Genomic DNA, 27087 nt, shown 5'->3' on the forward strand with positions numbered 1-27087 from the left:
GATGCCCAAAGAAAAAATGTAAAAGAAAAAAATAAATAAAAGAATATTACCGCATATCTGTCTGTGCCACCTTCCATAACTCAGATTTTCCTTCTCTTGTAGAGAAATGCCACCAGCAAAATAGAATGGAATAGAAATGAGATGACAATGAGATTCCATTTGGGTCATTTATGTAGGTATAGAGTGTACAGAAGGTCTCTACAACAGTCCTCGAAAAAAAAAATACTAATACTAATCTGTGCCACCTCCTGTCATTCAGATCTTCTTTCACTTGTAGCGCAAGGCTACTGTAATGTACATGAGATGGCAATGAGATTCCTTGGGGTCTTTTGCCTATGTATGATGTGTACAGAAGGTCTCCTGGATCCCACACCACCCCCCCCCCCCCCCCCAACAAAAAAAATAAAAAAAGATGAAATATAGGAGTATTAATATTTATCTGTGCCACCCCGTCATTTGGATCTTCCGTCTCTTGTAGAGTAAGGCCACCAGCAGAATACGATTAGAATATAAATAAGATGGCAATGGGATTCCTTGGGGTAGTTTGTGAATATATAGAGTGTACAGAAGGTCTTCATGATGACCCCCCTCCCCCCCCAAAAGGAAAAAAAAATTAAATATAGGAGTATTAATAGTTATTGGTGTCACCTCCTGTCACTTGGATCTTCCTTCTCTTGTAGAGTAAGGCCACCAGAAGAATCTTCAACTTCCACCAATTCCTGGTGTGGTAAATGCATGTGTTCCCTGCAGCTTTCTGGGTCCATCTGCAAGCCACTATGGTTCTAGTGTGTCCCAGAGACAGCACTGACAAAGCGGGCAGAAGATAGAACGCAGGGATCCAACAAACCTGGAAGTGTTGAATCCTGCCATCGACATTGTAACATTGATTAGAGGCACAGGGAAGTACTAATACTCGTCATTGCTATTGCTTTAATTTTTAATTTGCATAAAAAAAATTAAAAAAAAAACCTTCAAGGTCCACTTGTGTTGTAGGAGCTCTGGACTCCAAGGTGAATGGATCTCAAATCCAAAGCCTCAAATGAAAATGTTACACTTATTAAGAGGCTGCTCTTCATCAAACTTAGGGTGCCATATGAAGTCCCATATGCATAACATAAATATAGATAAATCAAAAGATTTTTTTGGTACTTGAAATCTATTGTCTACAGAAAACCCTGATAAAGGGGGAGTTTTGAGCCCCCCAACATGTTTAGCTATTAACATTTATATCTTGTTCAATAAACCACTGCCTCATTCCAAAATGGTGAAGTTAAAAAAAAAGGGGGGGGGGGGGGGGGAGTAAATAAACTTACCATACTCCCCTGGCTTCTTTGGAGGGGGGTGACATTACCATCCTTCCAGTGAGATCCTGGAGGATGTTAAGGAGCACAAACTTCGAGAGAAGATGTGCCTTTGCTGCAGATTAAAAGCATCCAGCAATCCCTGGGATGTTGTAGGAAGTATAGTGATCTCACCATCTGCAGTACAAAAGAGAGGCCCGGGGTAAAACCACAAGGCATTAGAAGGAGGTCCGGCATGACATGGGGTTAAAAGGGGATTGGATATAGCAAAGGTAGAAAAAAAAAAAAATTGGGCTGTTGCTAGATACGCATGGAAGTTGGACAATTGAGACATGGTCAGGGCTGGCTGGAGTTGAAGGGGGAAGTGGTTAGTGGACCTGGTAGGGTGGTCTTCAGGCCGAAGCAGCAAGCGGGGGAACAACTTTTCACCTTCACACCCTGCATTTGGTGGGTATTTCGGGTTGGGGAATTGGGTGTTGTGTGGAGCCAGATATGGGGATGGGGGGGTGCAAGGACCTTTTAGGTTCATATGGACACAAAAAGGTATGGTGTAGGGACTCATCTGAGGTATGGCTTCCAGTTGCTGTATGTGTACCTGCAAGTCGTCTCTGAGCTGATGGCTTGAGGAGTGACAAGCAGGTACTGTCTTGGTTTTATGCCTATTAGGACCTTGTGGCTCCCTTCTTTAAAAAACACTGTCTGTTCTGTTTTTTTAGGTTATTGATCAGTTATTTGTCATTTATATTTTTGTTAATAAAAGACTGCTATGGCCAATTTAACTCCAATCTGTTTTTGTGTGGTCATTATATTGGAAGAGTGGGGTTTTGGTATTGCAGTCAGCTCAAGCCATATTTAAATACTATAGTTGAGCTGGATGGATATATTTAAATCCAACTTTTGCCCCACAGGTTTTTTGTTAAACTTTACATCAGCACTTTGGCGTGAGGGGAAAGGGGAATAAATAAAGTGGACTCTAAATTGTTGCGTTAAGTCCACTTAAAAAAAAATAAAAAAAAAATAAAAACACGTATATGTACAAATAACTGGGGCCCAACATACCTGGAGCCAAAGTTAAGCAACTTACCAGAACAACCAGAATCCTCTTCATATTTCTCTCAGTTAATGAAAGAGGAAACCTGACTGGTTGGGATGAGCAACTGTTCCATTTTTCCTCTACTATTTGTTTCCATTTTTATTTGCTACAGTTTTTATCCATCACTGAAAAGGGTCTCTATCCAGAATGGTGTCCAGGACTTCTCCTCAACCTGTACTGCTATCTCCTACTATGTCTACCTTTAGAGCCCATTCACACAGGGGCAACTCCTGATCCGACTTCAGATCGCCCCTAGTCGCCTCAGGTCGCCTCAGGTCGGACAACATTTAAAAAGCAATGTAAGTGAATGAGAGCCGTCTTAATGCACACTACTGAAGTCGCTCCGACTTCAGAAAAGGTTCCTGTACTACTTCTATCCGACTTGTAGGCGACCGGTACCCATTGATTTCAATGGAGATCGCCTCCAAGTCGGATCTCCGTTTATACGGAGGCGACTTTGACAGAATTATCAGCTCTCAAGAGGGAACTCCACGGCAAATTTCTGAAAAAAATTTGGCGTGGGTTCCCCCTCCGAGAGCATACCAGGCCCTTAGGTCTGGTATGGATTCCAAGGGGAACCCCCTACGCCGAAAAGACGGCGTGGGGGTCCCCCCCAGATCCACACCAGACCCTTATCCGAGCACGCTACCCGGCCGGCCAGGAAAGGGGGTGGGGACGAGCGGGCGCCCCCCCCCTCCTGAGCCGTACCAGGCCGCGTGCCCTCAACATGGGGGGGTGCCTTGGGGGAGGGGGGGCGTGCGGCCCCCCCACCCCAAAGCACCTTGTCCCCATGTCGATGAGGACAAGGGCCTCTTCCCGACAACCCTGGCCGTTGGTTGTCGGGGTCTGCGGGCGGGGGGCTTATCGGAATCCGGGAGCCCCCTTTAATAAGGGGGCCCCCGGATACCGGCCCCCCACCCTATGTGAATGAGTATGGGGTACAATGTACCCCTACCCATTCACCTGTGGAAAAAAAGTACAAAAAAAAAAAACACAACACAGGGAAAAAATATTTTATTGCACAGCTCCGGGGGTCTTCCGTCTTCGGGGGTCTTCTCGCCGGACTCCTCCGCTATCTTCTTGTAGCTCTTTTACTAGCGGAGGAGTCCGGCTTTCTTCCTCCCCGCCGCCGGCCTCTTCTCCCGACTTCGGGGGTCTTGTCCCCCTCTTCGGTTCTTCTGTCGTCGCCGCCGCCGCTGCCGCCTTCCGTTCTTCTTCTTCTTCTTCTCCAGGAGATGTTGACACGACGCTCTCTCCGGCCGGAATGCCAGAGCCGCCCTGCGCTGCCACTTATATAGGGACAATGGGGCGGTGTCACATGGGTTGATGTCACATGGGTTGGTCACATGGGTTGATGTCACATGGTGACCCCGCCCCCTTACCATGTGACATCAACCCATGTGACCAACCCATGTGACATCAACCCATGTGACACCGCCCCATTGTCCCTATATAAGTGGCAGCGCAGGGCGGCTCTGGCATTTTGGCCGGAGAGAGCGTCGTGTCAACATCTCCTGGAGAAGAAGAAGAACGGAAGGCGGCGGCGGCGGCGACGACAGAAGACCGGGCCACCGCCTGCAAAAGAGCTATAAGAAGGCGCGGTGGCCCGGCAGAAGAACCGAAGAGGGGGACAAGACCCCCGAAGTCGGGAGAAGAGGCCGGCGGCGGGGAGGAAGAAAGCCGGACTCCTCCGCTAGTAAAAGAGCTACAAGAAGATAGCGGAGGAGTCCGGCGAGAAGACCCCCGAAGACGGAAGACCCCCGGAGCTGTGCAATAAAATATTTTTTCCCTGTGTTGTGTTTTTTTTTTGTACTTTTTTTCCACAGGTGAATGGGTAGGGGTACATTGTACCCCATACTCATTCACATAGGGTGGGGGGCCGGTATCCGGGGGCCCCCTTATTAAAGGGGGCTCCCGGATTCCGATAAGCCCCCCGCCCGCAGACCCCGACAACCAACGGCCAGGGTTGTCGGGAAGAGGCCCTTGTCCTCATCGACATGGGGACAAGGTGCTTTGGGGTGGGGGGGCCGCACGCCCCCCCTCCCCCAAGGCACCCCCCCATGTTGAGGGCACGCGGCCTGGTACGGCTCAGGAGGGGGGGGGCGCCCGCTCGTCCCCACCCCCTTTCCTGGCCGGCCGGGTAGCGTGCTCGGATAAGGGTCTGGTGTGGATCTGGGGGGGACCCCCACGCCGTTTTTTCGGCGTAGGGGGTTCCCCTTGGAATCCATACCAGACCTAAGGGCCTGGTATGCTCTCGGAGGGGGAACCCACGCCAAATTTTTTTCAGAAATTTGCCGTGGAGTTCCCCCTTGAGCTCATTCTCTGCTTGGCCTCGGCAAAAGTCGCCTGGCCTGGGGCGACTTGTAAGTCGTCCCAAGTCGGGCTTGAAGTCATCACAAGTCGTTTTGAAGTCGTCCCAAGTCGCGCTGTGATCTTAACTCAAGTCGTGTCCAAGTTGCCTGACTCAAGTCGCCTACAAGTCGTGTTGCCCCTGTGTGAATGGGCTCTTAGGCAATCCCTGAAAACTCATCTCTTGAGGGAAGCCTAACCCACCTCCACCTAACTGAACTTTTACTTTTTCTTAACTAATCCCTCCACCTAGTACTACCTTGCTCCACCCTTTCAGATTGTAAGCTCTTGTAAGCAGATTCCGTCAAACCCCCTTGTTTTGAATTGCACATTAACTGTACTCTTTTCAGGCACGGGAGGGGTTGTTTTGATAAATGCAGTCCTGTGCTGGGCAACTCAAAGATGGGTATAGTGGTCAGGTAAATGTTGTATAACGGGGGTTTAGTGTCTAGCAGTGATAACTATGCAGCACAATTTATAGTGGCCTTTAAAAAAAAAAAAGGGACACACAAAATCTTGAGGAAGACCACTTTAACGTGTTAGAAATGTAAATGTTACTTAGCAACAGGTAACTTGAGCCTGGGACAATGCACACACCCACCTGATGAAATTAATGTAGAACTATAGGCAAGGCTTTTTCTTTGATGTTGGATAGAGTAAACAAGCGTTACAACCCCTGTAAGGTTTAATTTTGCCCTCTTTTGTCCCAATAGGGAGATTTATCATCACTTCCTGTTTCATTGCCAAAACAGGAAGTGAGAGGAAATCCCTGCAGGTCACCAGAAATAGTATCCCCGTTGGAAGATTTCCCCTACTTTTTTTTGTTGGCGAGCCAACATTTGCGATTTTCTTCTACTTTCAGTTTCAATGATAAACAGGACCAATAGAGAGGGCGACTCTCCATAATTGGGGAACAGACAGCAATACAATACCTCTCCCCTCTAAGTGTTGCCTTTAGTTATACTTTAACTTCAAATCAGATGCCCCCCTTCACCTTAGAGTTCTCCCTTCAAATTAGTCCCCCCCCCCCCATGACATCAGAGGTCTACATCAAGTCCCAGATTCCCTCTCACACATCAGAGCTCCTTATCCCATCAAAGTCACCCCTATACATCAGAGGACCCCCCTATACATAAGTTCCCCCACCACATCAGAGCCTCCCCATCATAGAGTTCCCCAGTCACACAGTCTCCTTTTCATAGCAGGGCCCCACCTTTTTGTGGTTGCCATCATCATAGCAATGAACGACGCAGTGCGTTCGGACCCTTGAGCATCATTGGTTGTTATGGTGGTGGTAGCATGATGGCAAGCATAACTCTGATCCAGAGCAAACCGAGTCCCGTATTCCTGCCACAGAGGGCAGATGGCACCCTGGCTGAGAAACACTGATATAGTGTACAGAGTTATGTCAAGCTGTTGAAAGTTAGAAAGCTTCTAATTTGCATGTCATCGGCTCTCCCAGGAAACCAAAAAGAACAAATACACAATTACATTAAAAGATTTGAATAACACCACTGCGTTCAATATAAAGCGGTTTAATCTGATGTTCATCTTCAAGTCAAGGAATGATCAGACAATACGAGAGGAAGAATGGCCTTTTCTATAAGGCCCTCACCCACTGGGAGCTATTTTTAAGACACCCCTCCGAAAACCACGTCTGTCTCATTCTCGGGAAGCTCAAAAGTAAACAGGAAAACAGGAACCTCAAAATGGAAACATCTCTAAGGGAACCGTGAAAAGAAGCATGTTTCGAGCCCACCCTTCGGACTAATTATCCATCTTTTTTCGATGAGATGTGCAACAACAATCACTCTTGTTTTCTTAATTATCGTTCTCTGTAACACATTTTTTCCTGCAAGAGCTTCCGAATGGCTTCAGTTTTCTTAACGCCGTACATTCCGGGACGTTAATATGGCTGACGACAGCTTCCTCCTGAAGTGAGGATGCAGGGAGTGGGTTCCTGTTGTTAGGAAGTTAAAGTGTATCTCTAAGCTAAACTTTTTTTGGGATAAAAGTAGAAAAAGGTACCACAATAGATGTTTTTTCCTGGCTGTGTCCTCTTGGGAAAATTTCCATTCACTTCCTGTCCCACAGACACAACAGGAAGTGAGTGAAAATCTCTCCAAAGTTCCCTCTTGTTTGTCACTTTAACAGGTATCCCAATTTGAACATTTCCCCTTGCTCCTCTCCCAGCTGTACAGCTTTGGATTTTCCATCATGTGTCTTGGTGACAATGGTCATCAGAACAAATGGAGGGGCTGAATCTTCATAAAACTGAGAAACTGACCACAATGAAAATCTGATAGAGGTTCTTGCCATTCCCCACTCTATCCAAAGCAAAAACTGGCTAGAGACACACTTTAATGTATGATAGGAGTCAGAAACAAGCCTTCTGGGGAGAAGTATTGGTCTGATAATAAGGTGTTTCAAGTAGTATTACACATTTTATTTCCCATTTTGGATAAAATAAGGGGAGGGTTTTGACCCATCAGAATTTTTTTGCCATCTGTGTCCCACTGGGGAGACGTCCCTTTACTTCCTGTCCCATAGCCAAAATGGGAAGTAAGAGGAAACGTCAAACTAAGGAGTATTCAGTTCATTGATATATTTCACAGTTTGCCTAAAGCTCCACCTTAAAGTAATATCAAAGACAATTATTTTTAAAAAACAAAAACAAATATGGTATACTTACATGCCCTGTGCAACAGTTTTGCACAGAGCAGCCCTGATCCTCCACTTGTCGGGTCCCCCGCTGGCACTCCTGGCCCCTCCCTTCTGCCAAGTGACCCCAGAGCAAGCAGCTTGCAACAGGGACCCATGCAAACTCACTCCTGAGCCGCTGCTCTGCATGTCCATTCACATACAGAGCTATTGCTCTGCCACGCCCCCTCCCCTCATTGGCTAACTGGCTGTGATTGACTCCTGCTGCTGTCTCAGCCAATGAGGAGGGAGAATCCCCAGAGAGCAGAGGCTCTCGTGCACATCGCTGGATCACGATGGGGCTCAGGTAAGTATTAGGGGAGGGGACGAGAAGGTTTCTTAACTTCATGGTAAAAAAAAAAACCTTGAGCCTTAGGAACCACTTTAAAGCAGACCTTCACCCTCCGTAGCACTTCCTGTCTTCTGCCGCTTCCCCATAACCTCTTAAACAATTAGGAAAAATATGAAAAATCGAACAATAGCAACTTATTTTACATTTCTGTGGCTTAAGATCCTGAGGATGACATAGGCCCAGTGTTCAGAACGAGGGATATCACACCTGCGCAGAGAGCTGCGGGTCTCTGCCAACCGACGCGAGGAGCAGGTGGACCAATTGTTCAAAGTTAGGGCCTTGTGAATGCGCAGAAAACCACAGGTCTCTGCCAGTCCCTCTTAGACAACTGAGAAAAATAAAAAATAAATACCTACCTTACATCCTCACCTAGGCGAGGATGATGTAGGCCCAATATTCAGGACAGGGGGTGTCACACATGAGCAAAGAGCTGCAGGCCTCTGCCCGTACAGAAGACTGCCAGAGACCTGCAGCTTTCTTTGTATGTATGGGATTCTCACTTGCACATGTGCAGATACCCGAGGGTCTGCTGGTCTACAAAATCTGACAGAAACCCACATCTTTCTGCTCATGCCTGGTGGATCTCAAGCATTCTCAGACATGACAGTGGATCTCTCAAATCTCAAAAGCCCATAGACATGACAGAGACCACAGTAGGGTCTGCACATGTGCGGGATCTCAGTCAAGGATGGCCATGCGGGAGAAGGGCAGCAAGGAAGGATTGCGGCTACCAGGAAACAACGATGGACTAGTAAGTATGTTTTGTATCATATTCTGACACAGTGACAATTATCAGGGCAGGTAGAGTGACGTTCCTCTAACGAAACCTCAAGGACTAAGTGACGAGAACTTGAACACTGTTCTGGGTGGCGTATCATTACCCAGAAGCCAAAAACCTGTTACACATTGTTTGCCTTCCAGCTGCTCAAACTCTTCCATTATTTAGGCCATAAAAAATTCATAGCTCTATAAAAACGTGACAAAGCAAGGTGAAAATCAGGCTCAGAGAAAAGGAACGCACCACGATTCCAGCCTGTCCTAAACATAGAGGAACACTTAGCCCAGGGTCCTGGATCCCCAGAGCGTTCCTCTACCCCCACAATCCCACTTCCCAAACATAATGTTATTGTTACAAGTGGACAGTTCCAAACATCGCCTCCCACCCACGGCTGCTTCTTCACAGCCACGACCTGTGCAGAGAAAAGGGCTAGCTTTGGCTTTTTTCATCGGAAAACAAAGGCATTAATTGTGTGCCGAGCCTCAATACAGACAGACAAGGGGGAAATCCCCTCCAGCAGAAGATTAGAATTCGATGGCATTACAAGTCACACACACTCAATGTCAGCTTTGGCAGGGATAACTGTCAATTTGGCACATCTGTGACCCACCAGATGACATTTCCCACTCCTCTTTAATTAAAAAAAAAAAAAAAGGAGGATATTTATTTGAAAATTAAAAGCTGGAAACATTATAAAAAGACTATTTTATTTAATTTGCTAGCAATGGGAGTAGGCATAGCTCTTAGCTGTCTCTCGATTAATGGGACTTTCCTTTTTTTGGGGAACCAAGTCCCCCTGTCCCTCTGAACCTTAGGATAGGTTATGGAGACCTTTGTAGAACATGTAACACTTAACCAAATTATACCACAAGCTTTTCTAAAACCTTTCTATCCTATAAACACTGGTTTCCAACCTCAGTCCTCATGCACCCTCAAGCACCATGTTTTGGGACTATCCCTTAGATCAGGGGTGTCAAACGCAATTTCTTCGAGGGTCGCATCAGCATTATGGTTGCCCTCAAAGGGCCGGTTGTATCTGTAAGAGTAGATGTCCAGAGCACCCCCCCCCCTTAAATCAGATGTCAAGAACCCACCCACCATCAGAAGGCAAGAGTCCCCACCCTCCCTTTACATCACAGTGCACTCCTGCTATTTGTGCTGCTGGGAAGCAAAAAGTGCAGATTCTGGAGGCGGACCAGAGGAGTCAGCTGAATATTGAGACCAAGGGAGTCACAGATAAGGGGGTGCGGTAGATGCAGAGAGAGGCACAGGATCTGAAGGAGGAGTTCTGTCCTCCTTTCTCTAGTAGACTTCGGAGGGTGGTAGAGACAAGCCTCTCTGTGGCTGTACAGAGAAGCGAATAATCTGATGGAGGAGTCTGGTGTTGGCAACTGCTGAGACAAGGTGGGAGCAGAGACGAGGGGGGTGTCACAACTGCATGAGAGGTGCAAAGGCCACACAAAATGCCCTGGTGTGCCACATGTGCCTTAGCTAGAATAGCTCTTAAATACCAAGCTATTGACATGGGTTTAAAGCACATGTGCAAGGTGAAGGAATTAATGACTGGTTTGGAGTACTTGATGACTGATGTTGAACACTTGCCCTAATGGAACCCTGAAAATATATTACAGGCCTAAAAAAAAAAAAAAAAAAAAAACCTGCAGAAACCAATTTATTGGAGGTTAGCCCATTACATTATGGGCCAAAAAGGGAAATGTCCCACTTACAAACGCCTTAAAAAAACATTGGTGTTATGCTGTTGAAATTGTGAAGTGGCTTTGACCCAAAATCTTTGCAGGCACTATCAAATAACAGGTCAGTCAGCTAAAGCCCTAGCCACCTCTGGAGAAACCCTAGGGTTCTGTGAAACCCTAATAGAGAAAGGCTGTATTAGAGTAACACTTTTTTCAGCCTCTAAAATTATTTTAAACAGTTATCTGGAAAACCCTATATAAAAAGGAAAAGTAGTAATGAAAGAAGATTCACTAGTGGGTTTACCCAATGATTTTTTTCTTACTTCTTCTTCATGGCCAACAAAGCTGGTTGCATGGATGGAGCAGATCGGTTGCATACATACTTGGTGCTAAATGTCCCTCTTTCTTACCTTAGAAAGTGGGACCAATAAGCAGTCTAGTACTTGACACCTTTGCAAACCATGGCTGGCCATGGACTGCTTGAATTTTGGTTACGTCCTGCAGAATAAGCCAAACTTTGAACAGAGGGTGGCACTATCCCTGCAAGCACCATCTGGCTTGACAAAAGTCGACTGAAAAAAAAAAAAAATCAGAGCTGAGTGGAAATATTAGCTGAACATTAACTGCATCCTATCAGATAATCAGACATCCGGGGTGAATACAAAAGCTGGCAGTGAAGCTTCCTCCATCCACGTTGTTAGCATGGATGGGTGAATCAATCTTAATATCTTATGCAGGAGCAAACTAGGATTATGCCAGTTCTAGCGGTAGTGTCATGGCAAGGGCCAGGGGCTTGCTAGGTTTTCAAAAGATCTGGGGCTAAAACCCATAGCCAGCTGTCGCCAACCTTTTTGAAGGCCCGCGGGGGTGGTAAGGCATATTTTGCGGGCAATGGCTGGTGTTGGTGGTTCAATCATCATGGCACCATGGTTGATATGGAGTCAGGGCGATTGAAGCGCATTGTTTCTATTGTTACATTCTAATATATAATGAAGTGGTTCATTATAACTCACCATAATGCAGAATCAGTGGGAGCCCTGGCACCAGATGCAGCATGTCACTTGCCACCGTCGCCTGTCACTAGATGCAGCGTGTTACTTGCCACCGTCACCTGCCCCCAGATGTGGATTGTCACTTGCCACGTCATCTGCCACCATTTGCAGATTGCCACATCTCCCGCCACCATTTGCAGATTGTCACTTGGCACCATATGTGGGTTGTCACTTGGCACGTCACCGGCCACCAGATGCGAGTTGTCACTTGCCAACTGATGTGGATTGTCACTTGCCATGCCAGAGCCACCAAATGTGCATTGACGCTGCATTGCTGGCAGCACTGGTCTATTTAGTGAGGGCAAGAGAGCAGTAATGTGTGTCGGGCAATGAGAGATGATGTCATCTTGCTGCTCCCCACCGCACTTCCGACATTGAAGCAAAGGGGTGCAAAGTGGAGCTCCGCTGATGACAGGAAGCATGTGACCTCCACTCCACCGAGCTGTGAGGATTGAAGAGCGCTGACGTGTGGTGGGCAGTGAGAGATGATGTAATATCTCTGCTTCCCGCCGCACCTTGCTCCCACATGAAGAGGCCCGGCTGTGAAGAGCACTGATGGGGAGCGGATGGAGAGAGACGTCATCTCTTCTTGTCTGCCCACTCACTTCTCTCGTCTCCTCCACCTGTCTCAGCCAGCCCAACCACCGCAGCAGCTGCAACCCCGACCCGCTGGTTAGGCAAGCGACTAGGGGCCCCAGATTCAGGGCTATAGCCCCAATAGCTGCCCCCTAGCAACGCCCCTGGCAAGGGCATTAGTGAAGATCAGGCAATCATGCACCTCTTCGTTGGGCAGCAGATGGAGTAATCCAAGAGATGTGTGCCCTTTTTTTCCACTCTTGCCTGAACACCTCTGGGCATGTGGATATAAACCATCACTAGACTGCAGTTCAGAACATGAAGCCATAAATTCTGTTTAAATAGTCATTGGCAACCTATAAAGGCCAATGGCGGCTCTCCTGATAAAAACAAACATACTGTGAGTTAATTAGTGCTGAAGCTTGCAAAAAGTCACTTCTTTAAGGTAACAGCCAGCACCCCATTATGTGTTTGCCATCCCCAAACTGGAGCTGAAGATTTTTTTTGATTTTTTTTATAAAGTTCCTTGAACTTGAATCCTATATCCAACTGAATGGCTCCTGAATTCTACATTAGTGTGTCAACCTAATGTAGATAAATGTAGCATAAATGGCCTGTGCCAACTACGAGAAACCCAAGCAAAAATCAAGTGTAGGCTGGGTGACCTCTATAGTGTCTTTATCTTGAAACGATAGGCAGAATTTTAAAAATCGGTCCAGGAAATAACTTCCTCCTAGCACTTTTTTTATCACAAGTCTACCACTTGTCACATTGACTTCCTTGCCGACATGTGCCAATAGTCAGTGAAGAATTTGGAACAAGCCAAGAAAATTATCTTAAGTCAAGTTTAAAGTACGGGAGTATAGAGAGATAAGGAAGGAAGGAACATAAACATATTAGTCAGAAAGGTCAGGTGTAGGAACAGCATTTTTCAAAATGTTTATGGTTGTTTACCCATTGACGAGTCCTGAGATTTGGGATCACATTGGTGAAAGGTGAGCGAATCCCATGTTCCTCCATACCTGGGACTTTCTCTGCCAATGGTAGAGTAAAGGAAAGGCAACTACTGGGGAGGTGGGAGTTAAGTGAACCTGTTGCTTTATTACGACCAGGTACTTCCAGGTATGGAGGAACATGGGACTCGTTCCCCTTTCACCAATGTGATCCCAAATCACAGACAAAGCTTAGGTTCACTTTAAAGGTGGAAACCGCTCCTTTAAAGATGTTGAAACCTGCACTGTAGGCCGATAACCATAAAAATTATTCAACCTCTTGCCAACCACGAAACTGCTTTGCGGCAGTAACAAAAGTGTCCTGAAACGCGTCGGGCTAAATAGCCACAATTACCATGCACCAACGATTCATGATTGTAACTTGTTGTTTTTATCAATTACACTTTTGGTGATGTTTGCACCTTAATAATTTTATATTTTCTACAAATAAATATTATTTATACAATCTCTGTTTATATATTTTTTCCCTTGTTGCCTACAAAGTCCTTTATACTTTCCTTGGGGGTTATTTGTCTCTTAATGCCCAGCCGCGACACATATGGTTTCACGGTGGCCTGAGGTTGTGTGCCGAGAGCATAGTCAGTGCGCACCCTTCCAGCACACTGATCGATGCTGTCACCAACAGCTCTCGGTCACAGCTTCTGATTGGGAGCCAATCACAGCAGTCATGATAGAGAAGCCGCTTTTAAGATAGTGTTACGGTATGTTCAGGCCTCAGTATTGTGGGAACATGTGCAACACAGAATTGCTCTACCTTTTTACAGAGGGGCAAGCAGTGCCATTAGGTTCTAATGGCACCCCCATGCATCTGCAAACGGACATAGTTTTGTGTGTGCCAAAGTGCATGATGCCGCAGCAATATGCATTTCAGTGCAGAGATTATATATATATATATATATATATATATATATATATATATATATATATATACACACACACACACACACACACACACACACATACACACACACACACATATATACATGCATTTTACATACGGATAATATAAGTACCATCTCCAGGGAGGTGCACTACTACCCTGTTTCCCCAAAAATAAGACCTAGCATGATTGTCGGTGATGGCTGTAATATAAGCCCTACCCTGTTTCCCCCTAAATAAGCCCTACCCTGAAAATAAGACCTACACTGGACTTTAACTAGGTCTTATTTGGGGGGTAGGGCTTATATTGCAGCCATCACTGACAATCACGCTGGGTCTTATTTTCGGGTTAACAGGGTAGCAGCCATTCAGGCTCTGCTCAACTAAAAGAGAAAGTGCTAACAGGAGGAGAGAACAGAGTTCCTATTTCGTCATTGTCTGTTCGTCAGTCTGGTTAAAAAATTTTTTTTTTAAATAGCGTGGCGTCACCCTCTTGGCTGCTCTGTCTGGCAGAGCTGTACAGATCACAAGAGTGGCTGAACAGAATTCCAAATCCATTGGTCCATAAGAGTCACATATGTGTATCTAATCTGGTATTTAGCTGTTTAAGCCCTCCTTCACATTGGAGCGACTTGTCATGCGATCTGACAGGTCAAACATGACACGTCTCACCCTATTGCCAGAAATCGCACTGTTCAAATCGGTGTGACGCCCATTTGCAGTGGCGCATTGATTTAAAAAAAAAAAGTAATTCCTGCACTAATTTCGGCGATTTCAGGTGCGACTTGCATGGACATCTGTGCATGAAGCCGCACAGATTCCAAATCGCACCCAAAGTCGTACTGACATGCGGCTTTGAAATCGTGCGATTTCAAATGAAAGTTGTAAGATTTCAAAGCTCCAGTCAATGTGAACGAGGGCTAAACACCTTTGTACCATGTTACCTAGTTATTCTGGTTGAAAAAAAAAAAAAAAAGACACAAGTCCATCTAGTTCAACCAATGTTATGTCAACAAAAGTGCAGTATCACATGCTAACGCGCTTTGCATTCATGCAGCCTATTAATTTGCATCACAATGCAGGCAAACAGGAATGCACCATTTTTATTTAGGTAACACATCACAACACAAATGCCGACCACTATCAAGTTTTTATTGCTGCCTATGCCACAGCTAGGGAGATTCACTCTCTCTAAAAGCATGGGTGCTCAACCTGTGGCCCTCCAGCTGTTGCAGAACTACAAGTCCCATGAGGCATTGCAAGTGGCATGATTTTGGCATGATTTTCAAAGGCAGAGGCATGATGGGACTTGTAGTTCTGCAACAACTGGAGGTCCGCTAATTGCATATCCCTGCCTTAGATCATGAATACTCAACCTGTGGCCCTCCAGGAGTTGCAGAACTTCAAATCCAATGAGGCATAGCAAGACTGACAGCCACAAGCATGACACCCAGAGGCAGAGGCATGATGGGACTTGTAGTTTTGTAACAGCTGGAGGTCCGCTAATTGTAGATCTCTGCTCTAAGGCCTCATTCACATGAGTACCCGAGGCCATACAGTAAGAAACTCAATGGCATTCCCCACAAGGTGCTGCATGCAGCTGCCCATGGAAATCAATGTTTGTACCCAGCATGTGTATGAACGTATGAGAATGGACTAGGGCTGCCACCCATCCGGGATTTACCCGGACAGTCCGGGTTTTTAATCTTGTGGCCAGGTTTCAGAATGGACTGTGTCTCTCCAAGTAACCAAGTACCACAAGCACAGAGTGCATAGGTGTGAACATTGGCCTTCCCCATACATGCAGAGGCGAGAAGGCTTGATTTGCTCCTCGTCCCACCCCTACCCCTCTTTCTGCCCACCCTCACACCAATCCCTGGCATTCTGTGACTCAGTAAAGGTATGGGAGGTTTAGTGAGCATAAACCCCCTTACATCAGAAGCCCCCTATACACCAGTGTTCCTCCTTAATAACAACATTTTACTCTGCATGGCTAAAGTGTTTGTGTTTGGCTTGAACAAAAAGTGGCACCACTACCATGGACACAGACTGCCCATGCTTACAGACATATGGACATGTTTACATAAGTGCTGGTGTATATCCAAGTACGGCCATTGACTTCTATGGGTGGCTGTACATAGCATCTGTGGCTCCTGGGTGGCAAAATACACATTTTATGTTGTACCATCCAGGTACCCATGTGCATGAGGCCCAGTGACCAATTACTTGATCATTATAGTCCCCGAGAATAAAGGTGAAAAACATTTTGGTGGTCACCAGAACAAGAACAGGAGTAACATTTTCTAATGGAGGACACTTGTTCCCATGACAACTAAGGGGGATAGCACTCAAATTGGAAAGATATTCTCTCACTTCCTGTTGAATCTCCAGGACAGGAAGTGAAGGGAAATCTCTAATGAGACACTGATAGAAAACAAAACAAAAAAAAAAAAAAACACCAAAGCTTTAACTAGGAATGGACTGATACCAATATCGGTGCTGATAACGAGTATTTTCACGAGTAGCCACACTCTTGAAAATGCTCCGATACCCAAAACCAATACTGTGCAGTATGATTTTTGCCCATACTGTAAAGAATCGCATGCGGTTTCCTGCACTGCCCCTGTGTGAACTCAGGCTGGAATCCCTGTGACAAGCCTGGGTGCACACAGGAGGAGTGGGGAACTCAGACACATTGAGACCGGACTGTGGCTACCCAATACCACCATACTATATGACTGCCAGGGCTCTCTCATGTGCAGCAGCCCTTGCCGCCCCTCTAAACTGCGGTGGATCTAGGGTTGTCACCCATCTTAGATTAACTCGGACAGTCCAGGTTTCAGACCGTCTGAAACCTGGACACATTGGGGTTGATTTACAAAAACTGGAGCGTGCAAAATCTGGTGCAGTTCTGCATAGGAACCAATCGGCTTCCATGTTTTATTGTCAAAGCTTAACTGAACAAGCTGATTGGTTAGGGCCGGTTCACACTGCAGGCGAGGCGAGGCGACTCCGACTTGCCTCGCCGCGACCTGCAGCGGCCTCGGCGGCGACTTGCAAATGACTTCTGTATAGAAGTCAATGCAAGTCGCCCCGAGGTCGCCCAAAAGTAGTACAGGAACCTTTTTTCTGAGTCGGAGCGACTCGAGTCGCTCCTCTCAGAACGGTTCCATTGTACAGAACGGGGGGCGACTTGCGAGAGCGAGGCGAGGCGAGTCGTGTCGCCTCGCATCGCCCGCTATGTGAACCGGCTCTTACCATGCACAGCTGCACTAGATTCTGCGTGCAGTTTTAGTAAATCAACCCAACAATTCAGACCGGACTGTGGCTACCCAAATAAGCGAGTACCCATAGGGGTGCAAGGGGGTGTGCCTCGGCACACCCTAATCACCTTGTGTGGTGCAGATTTCCCCCTCCTTCCTACCTATTTTAACCCTGGTGCCTTCCAGGGCAATTGCGGCATGCCCCCATTCACAGTACTGCTTGCCGACTACAACATGCCCTTTAATATTTGCTGCAGCCACAAAAACCAAACATCAGGACAGCGGCATACGTACAGCACTGAGCAGCTGGAAGGGAGGTAAAATTACAGCTTCACTCCCCGATTTTGCCTTCCCTGGCCGGTTGTTTGAACAAGCCCTTAGAGCAACTGGGACCACATAAACGAGAGAGGTTTTTCACAGAATGGTAGCTTTTCAGAAAGTTCATTGGGGTATATCACCGGTTTAGAGGCACGGAATTATATATATATATAAAAAAAAAAAAAAGTATTTAAAATCAGGAAGGCTCAATATGCGTAGCCTATAGTGTCCTAAAGTTTAAAGATGTATGATTAGGTGCAAACGACCAATGTCCACTAAGCAAACGCCATCCCCTATATCCCCAAGAGAGGTAATGAGGAGGCTTCTTCTGTGCGGAGTGAAGGTTGGCCTCCATAACCTTAGGACAGCAAGATATGGTCACAGAAAAAAAAAAAATGAAGACGTTAGAGACTAGACAGGTCTTTATTGCAGGTGGACATGCCTTAGCAAGCCTTGCCGTGAGAGATGGACTCCAAACAACACCATGGAGATAACCACCCCCTTCTGGTTTGACAACTAGATGACAACTTCTACTCTTCTAAAGGCAAGGTCAGTCCCAGTTTAAGTGAACCAAGACCCAATCCTTCACTAGCATCATTGTAAACATATAGGAGCAACACAAACTAGATTAAGGCAGGCCATGGACTTGTAGCAGATCTCCTAAATACATTACCAAGTCAAATAATACAATCTTTGCACGCTACTGTCCTAATGGTTCCAGAGGGAACCAAACACAAAAAAAAAAAAAAAAAATGGAGGTGGCTTCGATTTTCTGTTGGATGCTCGGACTCACTTATCACCCCCAATTCCTCTGGTTCAAAGGATTTTTTTTTAGGTGGATAGGTATTAGAATTAAGATCCATACTGGCGTGGTCTGCCAAGATGGTCCATCAAGACTTTGTCAATTCCAATCACGATTCCTAGATTCTACAACCACAGCCTAAAGGCCTATCAAAAGAGCATGACCAACCATTCAGTCTTCCCATTCATTAAAAACCCATTTCGTTTCATATGACCTTGTACCAGCACAAGTTTTGCTTGGATAATCAGATTCATAATCAAGGGAAAAAAGAAAAAAAAAAAAACAGCCCGAGGAAATGGATTTCTGAAATTGCAAGGTTAGCTCAATGGGGCTGATATTTTCTAAATCTTTCCATCTGTCATTCCAGCAGCTTCACCACACAAGGCCAAAATGTTTCCTTTGGCCTGCCTTACCATTGATAGTCCCAAAGCCGCCCCCCAAAATAAAAATATAAAAATAAATAAAAAAAAATCAATTTTTTTTTTTAAAGTAACAATATTATTGATTAAAAAGATAATAAAAATAATAAATTATTATTTAAAAATGGTCAATTTGCGTACAACTGTCAGTCTGTACGTCAGTCAGTCTACAATTTAACACGATTTACCCCAAAAAATTTAAATTAAATATTTAAAAATGATCCTAAAGATTTTGAATAGGTTATTCTAAACCGATTTGTTTTTCTTTTTATTGCCCCTAATATTGTGCATGGTTCAGAGGGTAGGGTCCAAGCATTGTTAAAATGTCCAGAAATAGGAGAGGGGAGGGGCTTAGGTTAACTTGTCATGTAAAATTGGCTAAAATTGATTATATTCATAAAAACACAAGCACACTCAGTACAATTCATCCCATTATCATAAATCACGTGAGTGTACAATTATAGAAATTAAATTGACAGGCGTACACGCCTTGGTAATAAAAGAAATTAGGGTATTAAATATGTTAAATTATAACTGGATACAAAGCAGCCGCACAACAAGGCACATGAAAGCAAAAATATACATATAATGCATTATATATTTTTTGTAATGCAGTGCAATAATAAAATGCAAATACAAAAAAATAAAATAAAAAAAAAAAAGGCACATTTTACGCAATAAAAAATAAATAAAAAATAGACAGACATACAGAGATGGAAAAAAAAAATAGAATTACCTGTCGATGGACGTCTGAGGTGAGCTAATACTCATTTTCGCAAAGGTTATCCCAAAATCCAGCGTATCCCTTCCAAATTGGAGGAAATCAGAGATATAGATATAAAAAAAACGTATAGGTTTATCACTGCACACAAATGCGGCTACCTTTTGTTAAAAGGGATAGTCCAAACCATTTTGCATTGCCTTCCTATTTTTGGGGAAAAAAAAAAAACAATGCCTTCTTATGCTTCAGCTTGCAAATATAAAAACAAAAAAAATAAAAATAAATAAAAGCTCACAGTCCCTTGTTATAACTTCCTCCGCTAAACATTACGCAGTATTACAAAACAGAATATATATATATACAAAAATAATAATAATAATAATACAGCAAATCCTGTTGAAACAGCTGTTATCGTGTTGACAAGGCAAAGTTTTAACCACCGTCTTGAAAATTAGATTTTGCAGCCTTGTCCATCCTCCAAATCCATCAAAAATACTGGCTTTTAAAAATAAATTAAAAACTGCAATTTTTTTTTTTTTAAATCCTGGCAAAAAAAAAAAAGAAAAATTAAAAAAAAATCCCACTAATGCATTTTTTTTTATCTGATCCTAGATATGATCGCAAAAAAATAAAAAGCTGTATTTTTTTTTTTTGGGGATTCGCCGATTCGAATATTGTGAATGGGATTCTCCAAGTGGATTCTTTTCGTTGTCTTGCTCCGGTAGCTGTTTTTCTTTTTTCTTCCTTTTTTAAAGCAGATCCAGCTTTGGTATATCCAAGAGGCCTGTAAGATCCCCAGGTTTTCCAGGAGCCCCCTGGCCCGAAGTCTGCATCCCTCTCCTCCTTGCACGCTCGTCTTTCCCCTTCCACATCCAGCAGGAAGGGGAAAAATCTGAAATCTACACTGTAACAAATGCACACAAAAAAAAAAAAAAAAAAAAACCTACAAGGCACAAATTTTGCAGCAGGGTGTGAGTGCAGTAGTGGTGCCTGAGATAGATTGGAGAAAATCAGTTATTTGCTGTCTCTCTCTGCCCCCTCCCTCTTTCCTTTCTTTTCCTCTTTTTTTTTTTTCCTCTTTTTTCTTTCTTTGCCCTCCCCCCTTCTTCTGCATAAATACAGGCAGAAGCTGCAATAAACACACAGCCAGCTATGGAGCTTCCCCTCCCCCAGGAGTGCTAGGGGCTGGGCTGGGCAATGGCTGCAGATCCCTCTCCTCCTCCTCCCCTCCCCTCCTCTCCTCCCTTCCTCCTCCTGATCTGCTCCTCTCATTGGGAAAGGAGAGAATGCACACTGCACAGCACAGACAACACACACTTGTAATGTGAAAGCATGTTGCTACTCCTTTCCACAACCTACAAAAAAAAAAAATAATAATGAATTCGGAAATAAAAGACACCTTTTAAAAAAAATAATAACTGCACCTATAGTAACAAAAAAAAAAAGAATTTGGAAATAAAATACATCTTTTAAAAAAATAACTGCCCCTATAGTAACTAAAAAAATAATTATTTGGAAATAAAATACACCTTTAAAAAAAATAATAACTGCACCTATGGTAACTTAAAAAAAAAGAAAAAAAAGAATTTGGAAATAAAATACACCTTTTAAAAATATAATAACTGCACCTATAGTAACTTAAAAAAAAAAAGAATTTGGAAATAAAATACACCTTTTAAAAATATAATAACTGCACCTATAGTAACTTAAAAAAAAAAAAGAATTTGGAAATAAAATACACCTTTAAAAAAAATGATAACTGCACCTATAGTAACTTAGGGCCAGTTCACACCAGATGCTGTTCCGTGCAGTTCCGTTTTTCCTGCACCAATACAGTTAGTTCTACACCAGAAACTGACCGGAAACTGACCAGAAACTGACTGCATGGGGTGAACTAGAACCATTGGAATACATGGAAAACACTGTGCATGCATTTTTAGTGCAGAAAAAAAGCGCACGGAACTGCGTCTGGTGTGAACTGGCCCTAAAAAAAATAATAATAATAATGAATTTGGAAATAAAATACACCTTTTTAAAAAAAAATAACTGCACCTATAGTAACTAAAAAAAAAAAAAAAAAAAAATTTAAAATGTGCATTTATTGTTTTTTGTATAGGAGCCTGCGAAGCATTGCGATCGTGATCGGTGGGTGCAGCGCAGTCGCTGGTCTCTACCAAGGGATGGATCTTTGGTCATGGGACTGGAGGAAGTGTCCGTGGACTACAAGCGTGGTGTCTGTGCTCCATGAAGACCTACAGTTCCTCTGTCTGCGGCTTGCGTTTAAAAAAGAAAAAAAAATAATTCAGAAATTGTTTTTGCACGCAGTTGTGCATGTACTACATTTTAAGTGTAATAATAGTTGGTGTAGTCTGCCTGAAGCCTCCTGAGATACTCACATGGTGCATCCAAGGAGGAATGTGTGGTGTAGATTGTACAATCTACACCACACTGTGCATGCGTTGTACAATCTACACCACACTGTGCATGCGTTGTGCAATCTACTCCACACTGTACATGCGTTGTGCAATCTGCACCACATTGCGCATGTAGCAGGAAATCTACACCACATTGCGCATGTGCCAGGCAATTGACACTGCATTGTATATGTGCCAGGTAATCTAGAACACACAGGTCAGGTGTTCAATACCACACTGCAAATACCCTGTGTAACAAAAGCAATACCGTGCATGTGTTGGGCAACTTACACCATACTGCACATGTGCCTAGCAATCCACACCATACTGAACATGTGCCAAGCAATACACACCATACTGCACATGTGCCTAGCAATCCACACCATACTGAACATGTGCCAAGCAATACACACCATACTGCACATGTGCCAGGTAATCCGCACCATACTGTACATGTGCCAGGCAATCTACGCCACATGGCACATGTGCAAGGCAATCCACACCATACATAGTTGCCAACTGTCCCGAATTTCCCGGGACATTCCCGGGATTAGGATATTTGTCCCGAATTAATTTTGTCCCGGAAAATGTCCCGGGAAATTCGGTTTGTCCCGGGAAATTCAAATTTCCTGTTTTTCACCGCCAGCCGCTAGAGGTCCGCAGCCGGCTGAGACAATGTTTCCGCCGGCTGCCATTTTAAAGAGGACCAGAAGCTGGTCTTCAATGGAGCTCAGATGCTCAGTTCAAAGTCAGCGTGGCAGCGACGGCTTGGAGGACAGGAGATCATATGTCGGGGCCAGTCCGTGCAGTCAGTATGTCGGGGCCAGTCCGTGCAGTATGTCGGGGCCAGTCCGTGCAGTATGTGGGGGCCAGTCTGTGCAGTATGTGGGGGCCAGTCTGTGGGGGTCAGTCTGTGCAGTATGTGGGGGCCAGTCTGTGGATGTGGGGGCCAGTCTGTGGATGTCAGGGCCAGTCTGTGCAGTATGTGGGGGCCAGTCTGGAGATGTGGGGGCCAGTCTGTGGATGTGGGGGCCAGTCTGTGGATGTCAGGGCCAGTCTGTGCAGTATGTGGGGGCCAGTCTGTGTATGTGGAGGCCAGTCTGTGGATGTGGGGGCCAGTCTGGAGATGTGGGGGCCGGTCTGTGGATGTGAGGGGGGGCCAGTCTGGATGTCAGAGGGGCACCAGATGTAAGGAGGGGCTCCGCTGATGGACACAGATGTGAGGAAGGTACCTCTGATTTCGATTGAAAAAGCCCATGGCGTGCAAACACACCCAAAAAACTTCCACCCGGTGCATGAAAAAAGTGAACACACATCAAGAGTGACACACTAAAAAGTGCAGACGGGCGTCTGATGTCCTCCCTAGGAAGGACCATACCCTGATCCCCCGGGGCGTTAGGCTCCTGACAGGGACTGAGGTACCAGACTCATCTAGTGGTCATCTAGCCGAAGCCAGACGACTGCCTTTCCCCGGGAGGACTGCCGAAACAGAACCTCCCAGGTACTAGGTACTATGGGGCTTCCCCGAAGGTAGGCCCCCCAATGGAGGTTGGACCAAGCCAGAAGGCCTATGTCCGCCCTCCCACAAGACTTTCAGGATTGGTCCAAGGACCGACACCCTACTCATCAAAAACGTGAAAGTGACAAATGTGATACACAAACACAAATAAAATAAATAAATAGTGAGGAAAGGGATAGTGAAGAGGAGAGTGAAAAGGTGACCATTGTGTAATACAATGGCCAGGCCCTCCAGCCAGGAATCAAAAATTCCTCTGGTCCTAGCCAAAAGGCCGGGCTCTAGAGGCAGGTGTAAAAAAGCGTGTAGTCTGGTGACGTGACCTAGCTGCCAGATATCAAAGTGCAAGCACAGTGAATATAAGGCACCCCTGGACTGCCACTCCAGGGGCACATCACCATGGGCTTTTCAACAGAAGCATCCCTGACCCCCCCAGCCCAGACCACGACAGCCCCCACCCCAGTCAGGAAGGCATGGAGATCCAGGAGCTTAGTGAGACCCTTTACCATCAGGTCCCACCCTCGCTCCCATCACTCCTACCTAATTACATTCGGGAAGTACTGGCCATTCCCCCCGAAGGCAAAAAGGGGAACAAACGTTCCCTCCCGAAAAACTGACCGGAGCTAAAGCTGCCACAATCCAAGCCAGAAGGCCAGGGTCCCCTCCCCTGGCTTCGACCAGTGGTTCTCCATCCTCACCAGAAGGCTTCCCAACTGATAAGAACAGATACTACACTTGATCTTAGCCAAAAGGCCGAGAAGCGATATGTGTCATCTAGTGTGTGCCAGTCTGTGGATTTTGGGGGCCAGTCTGTGGATTTTGGGGGCCAGTCTGTGTATGTGGGGGCCAGTCTGGAGATGTGGAGGGCCAGTCTGTGTATGTGGGGGCCAGTCTATGGATTTCGAAGGCCAGTCTGTGGATTTCAGGGGGGCGGGGCGGTCTGTGGATGTCGGGGGGGCGGTCTGTGGATGTGGGGGGCCAGTCTGGATGTCAGATGGCACAGTCTGGATGTCAGAGGGGCACCAGATGTAAGGAGGGGCTCCGCTGATGGACACAGATGTGAGGAAGGTACCTCTGATGGGGCACCTGATGTAAGGACAGACTCCGCTTGGGACACCTAATTGAATCTGGTGGCTAGTGACGCGCTCATGGCTCCCACTGATTCTGCATTATGGTGAGTTGAAAGATTTAATTTCATATTACAATGTAATAATAGAAATAATGTGCTTCAATCATCCTGACACCATAACAATCATAATAAATATATATATAATAATAAAAATACTACCACGTGAATATGCATTTCATGTACAAATCCCATTCTTTCCTGGCTCATATCTATGGGCTGCAGGTTAGAGTAAACAGAGAAGAAATATAGGCTCAACGCCTACGCATAACTATGCATGCTGCAAGGCGAGGACATAGATGGGTTCCTGTATTTTGTACTTTAAGATGCATTGCATTACCATAGCCCATAATTTTTTAATATTTTCCCAATGTACCCCCATAAGTGCCGCTGGCTTTTTTTGGGTCCCCCCTCACATGTACAGCCAGGAAACAGGAATTTTCTAGCATTCACTCAGTAGTAGGTCCAGTCCAGGGTGCTTTGCTTTGTTTTTGGTTTATTAGGGGATAAACTGGGATAAGGATGGGTAGGTATGGGATGCCCAGAACTGTAGTTTGAATGCAACTTGAGGACTTGAAACTGTCATTGGCTAACAAAAGTCACAATGTATAGGGTAGAGCTGTACTGGCTGAGCTGTCCATTGTTACGTGTCCCAGAAGATTGCCTAGATGGAGGGGCCGCCTAGGGGGGAGAGGAAGAGTCACCTATTTGCCGAGAAGCGGAAGAAAGAAGTGGGACAGGAAGTCCCTCTCTAAAGTATGCACCCACCCCCCCCCCCCCCCCCCCCAAAAAAAATGACATGCCAAATGTGGCATGTAAGGGGACGAGGAGTACATAAAGCGAAAGTTCCACTTTTGGGTGGAACCCCTCTTTAATACTTCTGAGTAACAAACAGGCTCATTGCAGCAACAAATGTACTGAATGTATCTGAATACAGTTTGTATAATAATAAGCTGTAGAATAGTCAACTGGCTTGTTGCAAAATATTTTCCAAGATGCAGGCAGTCATCCACAGCATCAAAAGCCATAGGCCGCCTGTCACTCCAATCACCATGCCCTGTCATAGGTTTTATTAGTAGCATTTGTCTTAGTGGGAAAACTACAGCCAATGGCCTGAGACATTACCACTTACCGAAGAAGTCCCTAGCATGCAGTATGATTGGTGTTCGACGTGTTGCACCCGCGCATGCGCCCAATAGATTGTAGATACAAAAAAAAATCAATCCCACACTGCATGCTGCAAAATGATGCTATGAGATTTGGTGTAGCACCCTCTAGTGTGTGCTAGGAGTAGAGCGGGCAAACCATATCCTGACTCCTGCTGTAAATTTGTGAATCTCTAATTGTATCAGGGTTATTGGAGTTCAGGGCTGGATGACTCATTGTGGCAGTTCTCTGGTGCCTCCCTCTGATGTCTGAAAGGTTGGGGAACCTTATGGAATTAGAGGGCGGGGGGAGGAGCTGCCAGTAGTGGTCTGGCAGAGGACTGAGATAACCTCAAAAATAGACATGGACCATGCCAGCAGGGCAGTCGGGTGCATTGTTGAGGAGGCTGTCAGTGGCCATTGAGGGGTGCCCCCTAGTCGGGGGATGGGGTGTCCTGCCTTGGGCCGAGGCTCGGGTGCTGGAAGAATCCTGCCTAAAGGCCAGTGCCCACGATCAGAAAATCGGAAGTAAAGTTTTGTCCAAAGAACGATCTGCCGATTTTATGATAATTTAGTATGGTGCTTTCAATAGCCGATTACGAATTTTCACAAAAAAACTGCATGTGCAGGCTCTAAAAAACTGTCGTACATAAGCACAATGTCCATTTTCGTTCAAGTAGTACAGTTTTGTCCGGAAAAAAGCGTAAGAGCAAGACTACACATGCTCAGAATGAAAGAACACATACAAAACAATTCAACACATTACATCACTTCAGAAGTTGAATTCTGTCGTATGAGAATTTTCGTAGGTTGATTAACCTATTCACGACACAAGAGAGGTGTCAGAGCTGGGCTCAGCCCTTTCTGGCTAGCTGCTCAGCTGCTGGCAAATTGCCAGCCTCCATCTCTCTCCACAGTTACTCAGCTGTTGATGATATCCTGCTCGTCAGTCCTGCCTACTTAAGCCCTCCAGTCCAGAGGATCTCTGCCTTCGCCTTGGTCAACATCACAGAAACTTTCTCCTGCTATCCTTTTCAAGACTGGCTTTGCTGACATCCCTTCTGGCTCCAGATCCTGCTTGCTGTTCCACTACATTGATCCCTGACTTCTGGCTTGGCTGACTATGCATTCTGGTTACTGAACTCTGGCTATGTTTTGACTGTGTTTGTTCTTTATACTTTTATTATTAAACAAGTGTGATTTAACTGTACTTTAATAAACCACAAAAAAAAAAAAAAAGCTACGGACTGTTCTCGGACTCTGCATGCCTGTGAAGATTCAGTGTGCCTGGCTGTGCGGGAGTGGGGGATCCCTGTTCATTTGCAGCTCCTACGTGGGGTGTGCTAAATGCACATAATTCTTTGTAATTGATAAGCAACACAGAAAATACTCAGAGCACACACAGCACATCTGCAACACACACACACACAGAGCAGACAGCACATGTGTAACAAACAAACAGCACATGTGCAACACACACACCATCAGAGCACACAAAGCACATCTGTAGCGCTGGAATTTTTGCCATGTAATACTATTAAAGAGGAAGTAAACCCTGATGGGTTTACTTCTTCTT

The 27087-nt window shown here is 45.3% G+C and overlaps 1 protein-coding gene and 1 pseudogene across 5 annotated transcripts in view; both read right to left on the minus strand.

Annotated features, from left to right (window-relative positions):
* Positions 1 to 20457, minus strand: part of ARHGEF11 (Rho guanine nucleotide exchange factor 11) — a 262171-nt gene extending 241714 nt beyond the window's left edge. For all 5 annotated transcript variants that reach the window (XM_077464299.1, XM_077464297.1, XM_077464298.1 and 2 more), the window contains exon 1: positions 19326 to 20457. In XM_077464299.1, coding sequence (XP_077320425.1) covers positions 19326 to 19360 — 35 coding nt within the window. In that variant the 5' untranslated portion in view covers positions 19361 to 20457. The remainder of the gene's footprint in view (positions 1 to 19325) is intronic.
* A 3462-nt stretch (positions 20458 to 23919) lies between these two features.
* LOC143950428 (U2 spliceosomal RNA) lies at positions 23920 to 24005 on the minus strand (annotated as a pseudogene).
* Positions 24006 to 27087: the final 3082 nt, after the last annotated feature.

Source organism: Lithobates pipiens, unplaced genomic scaffold, assembly GCF_037356315.1.
Source record: "Lithobates pipiens isolate NorthernLeopardFrog02 unplaced genomic scaffold, aLitPip1_a1.2 Scaffold_30, whole genome shotgun sequence".
Taxonomy (NCBI): domain Eukaryota; kingdom Metazoa; phylum Chordata; class Amphibia; order Anura; family Ranidae; genus Lithobates; species Lithobates pipiens.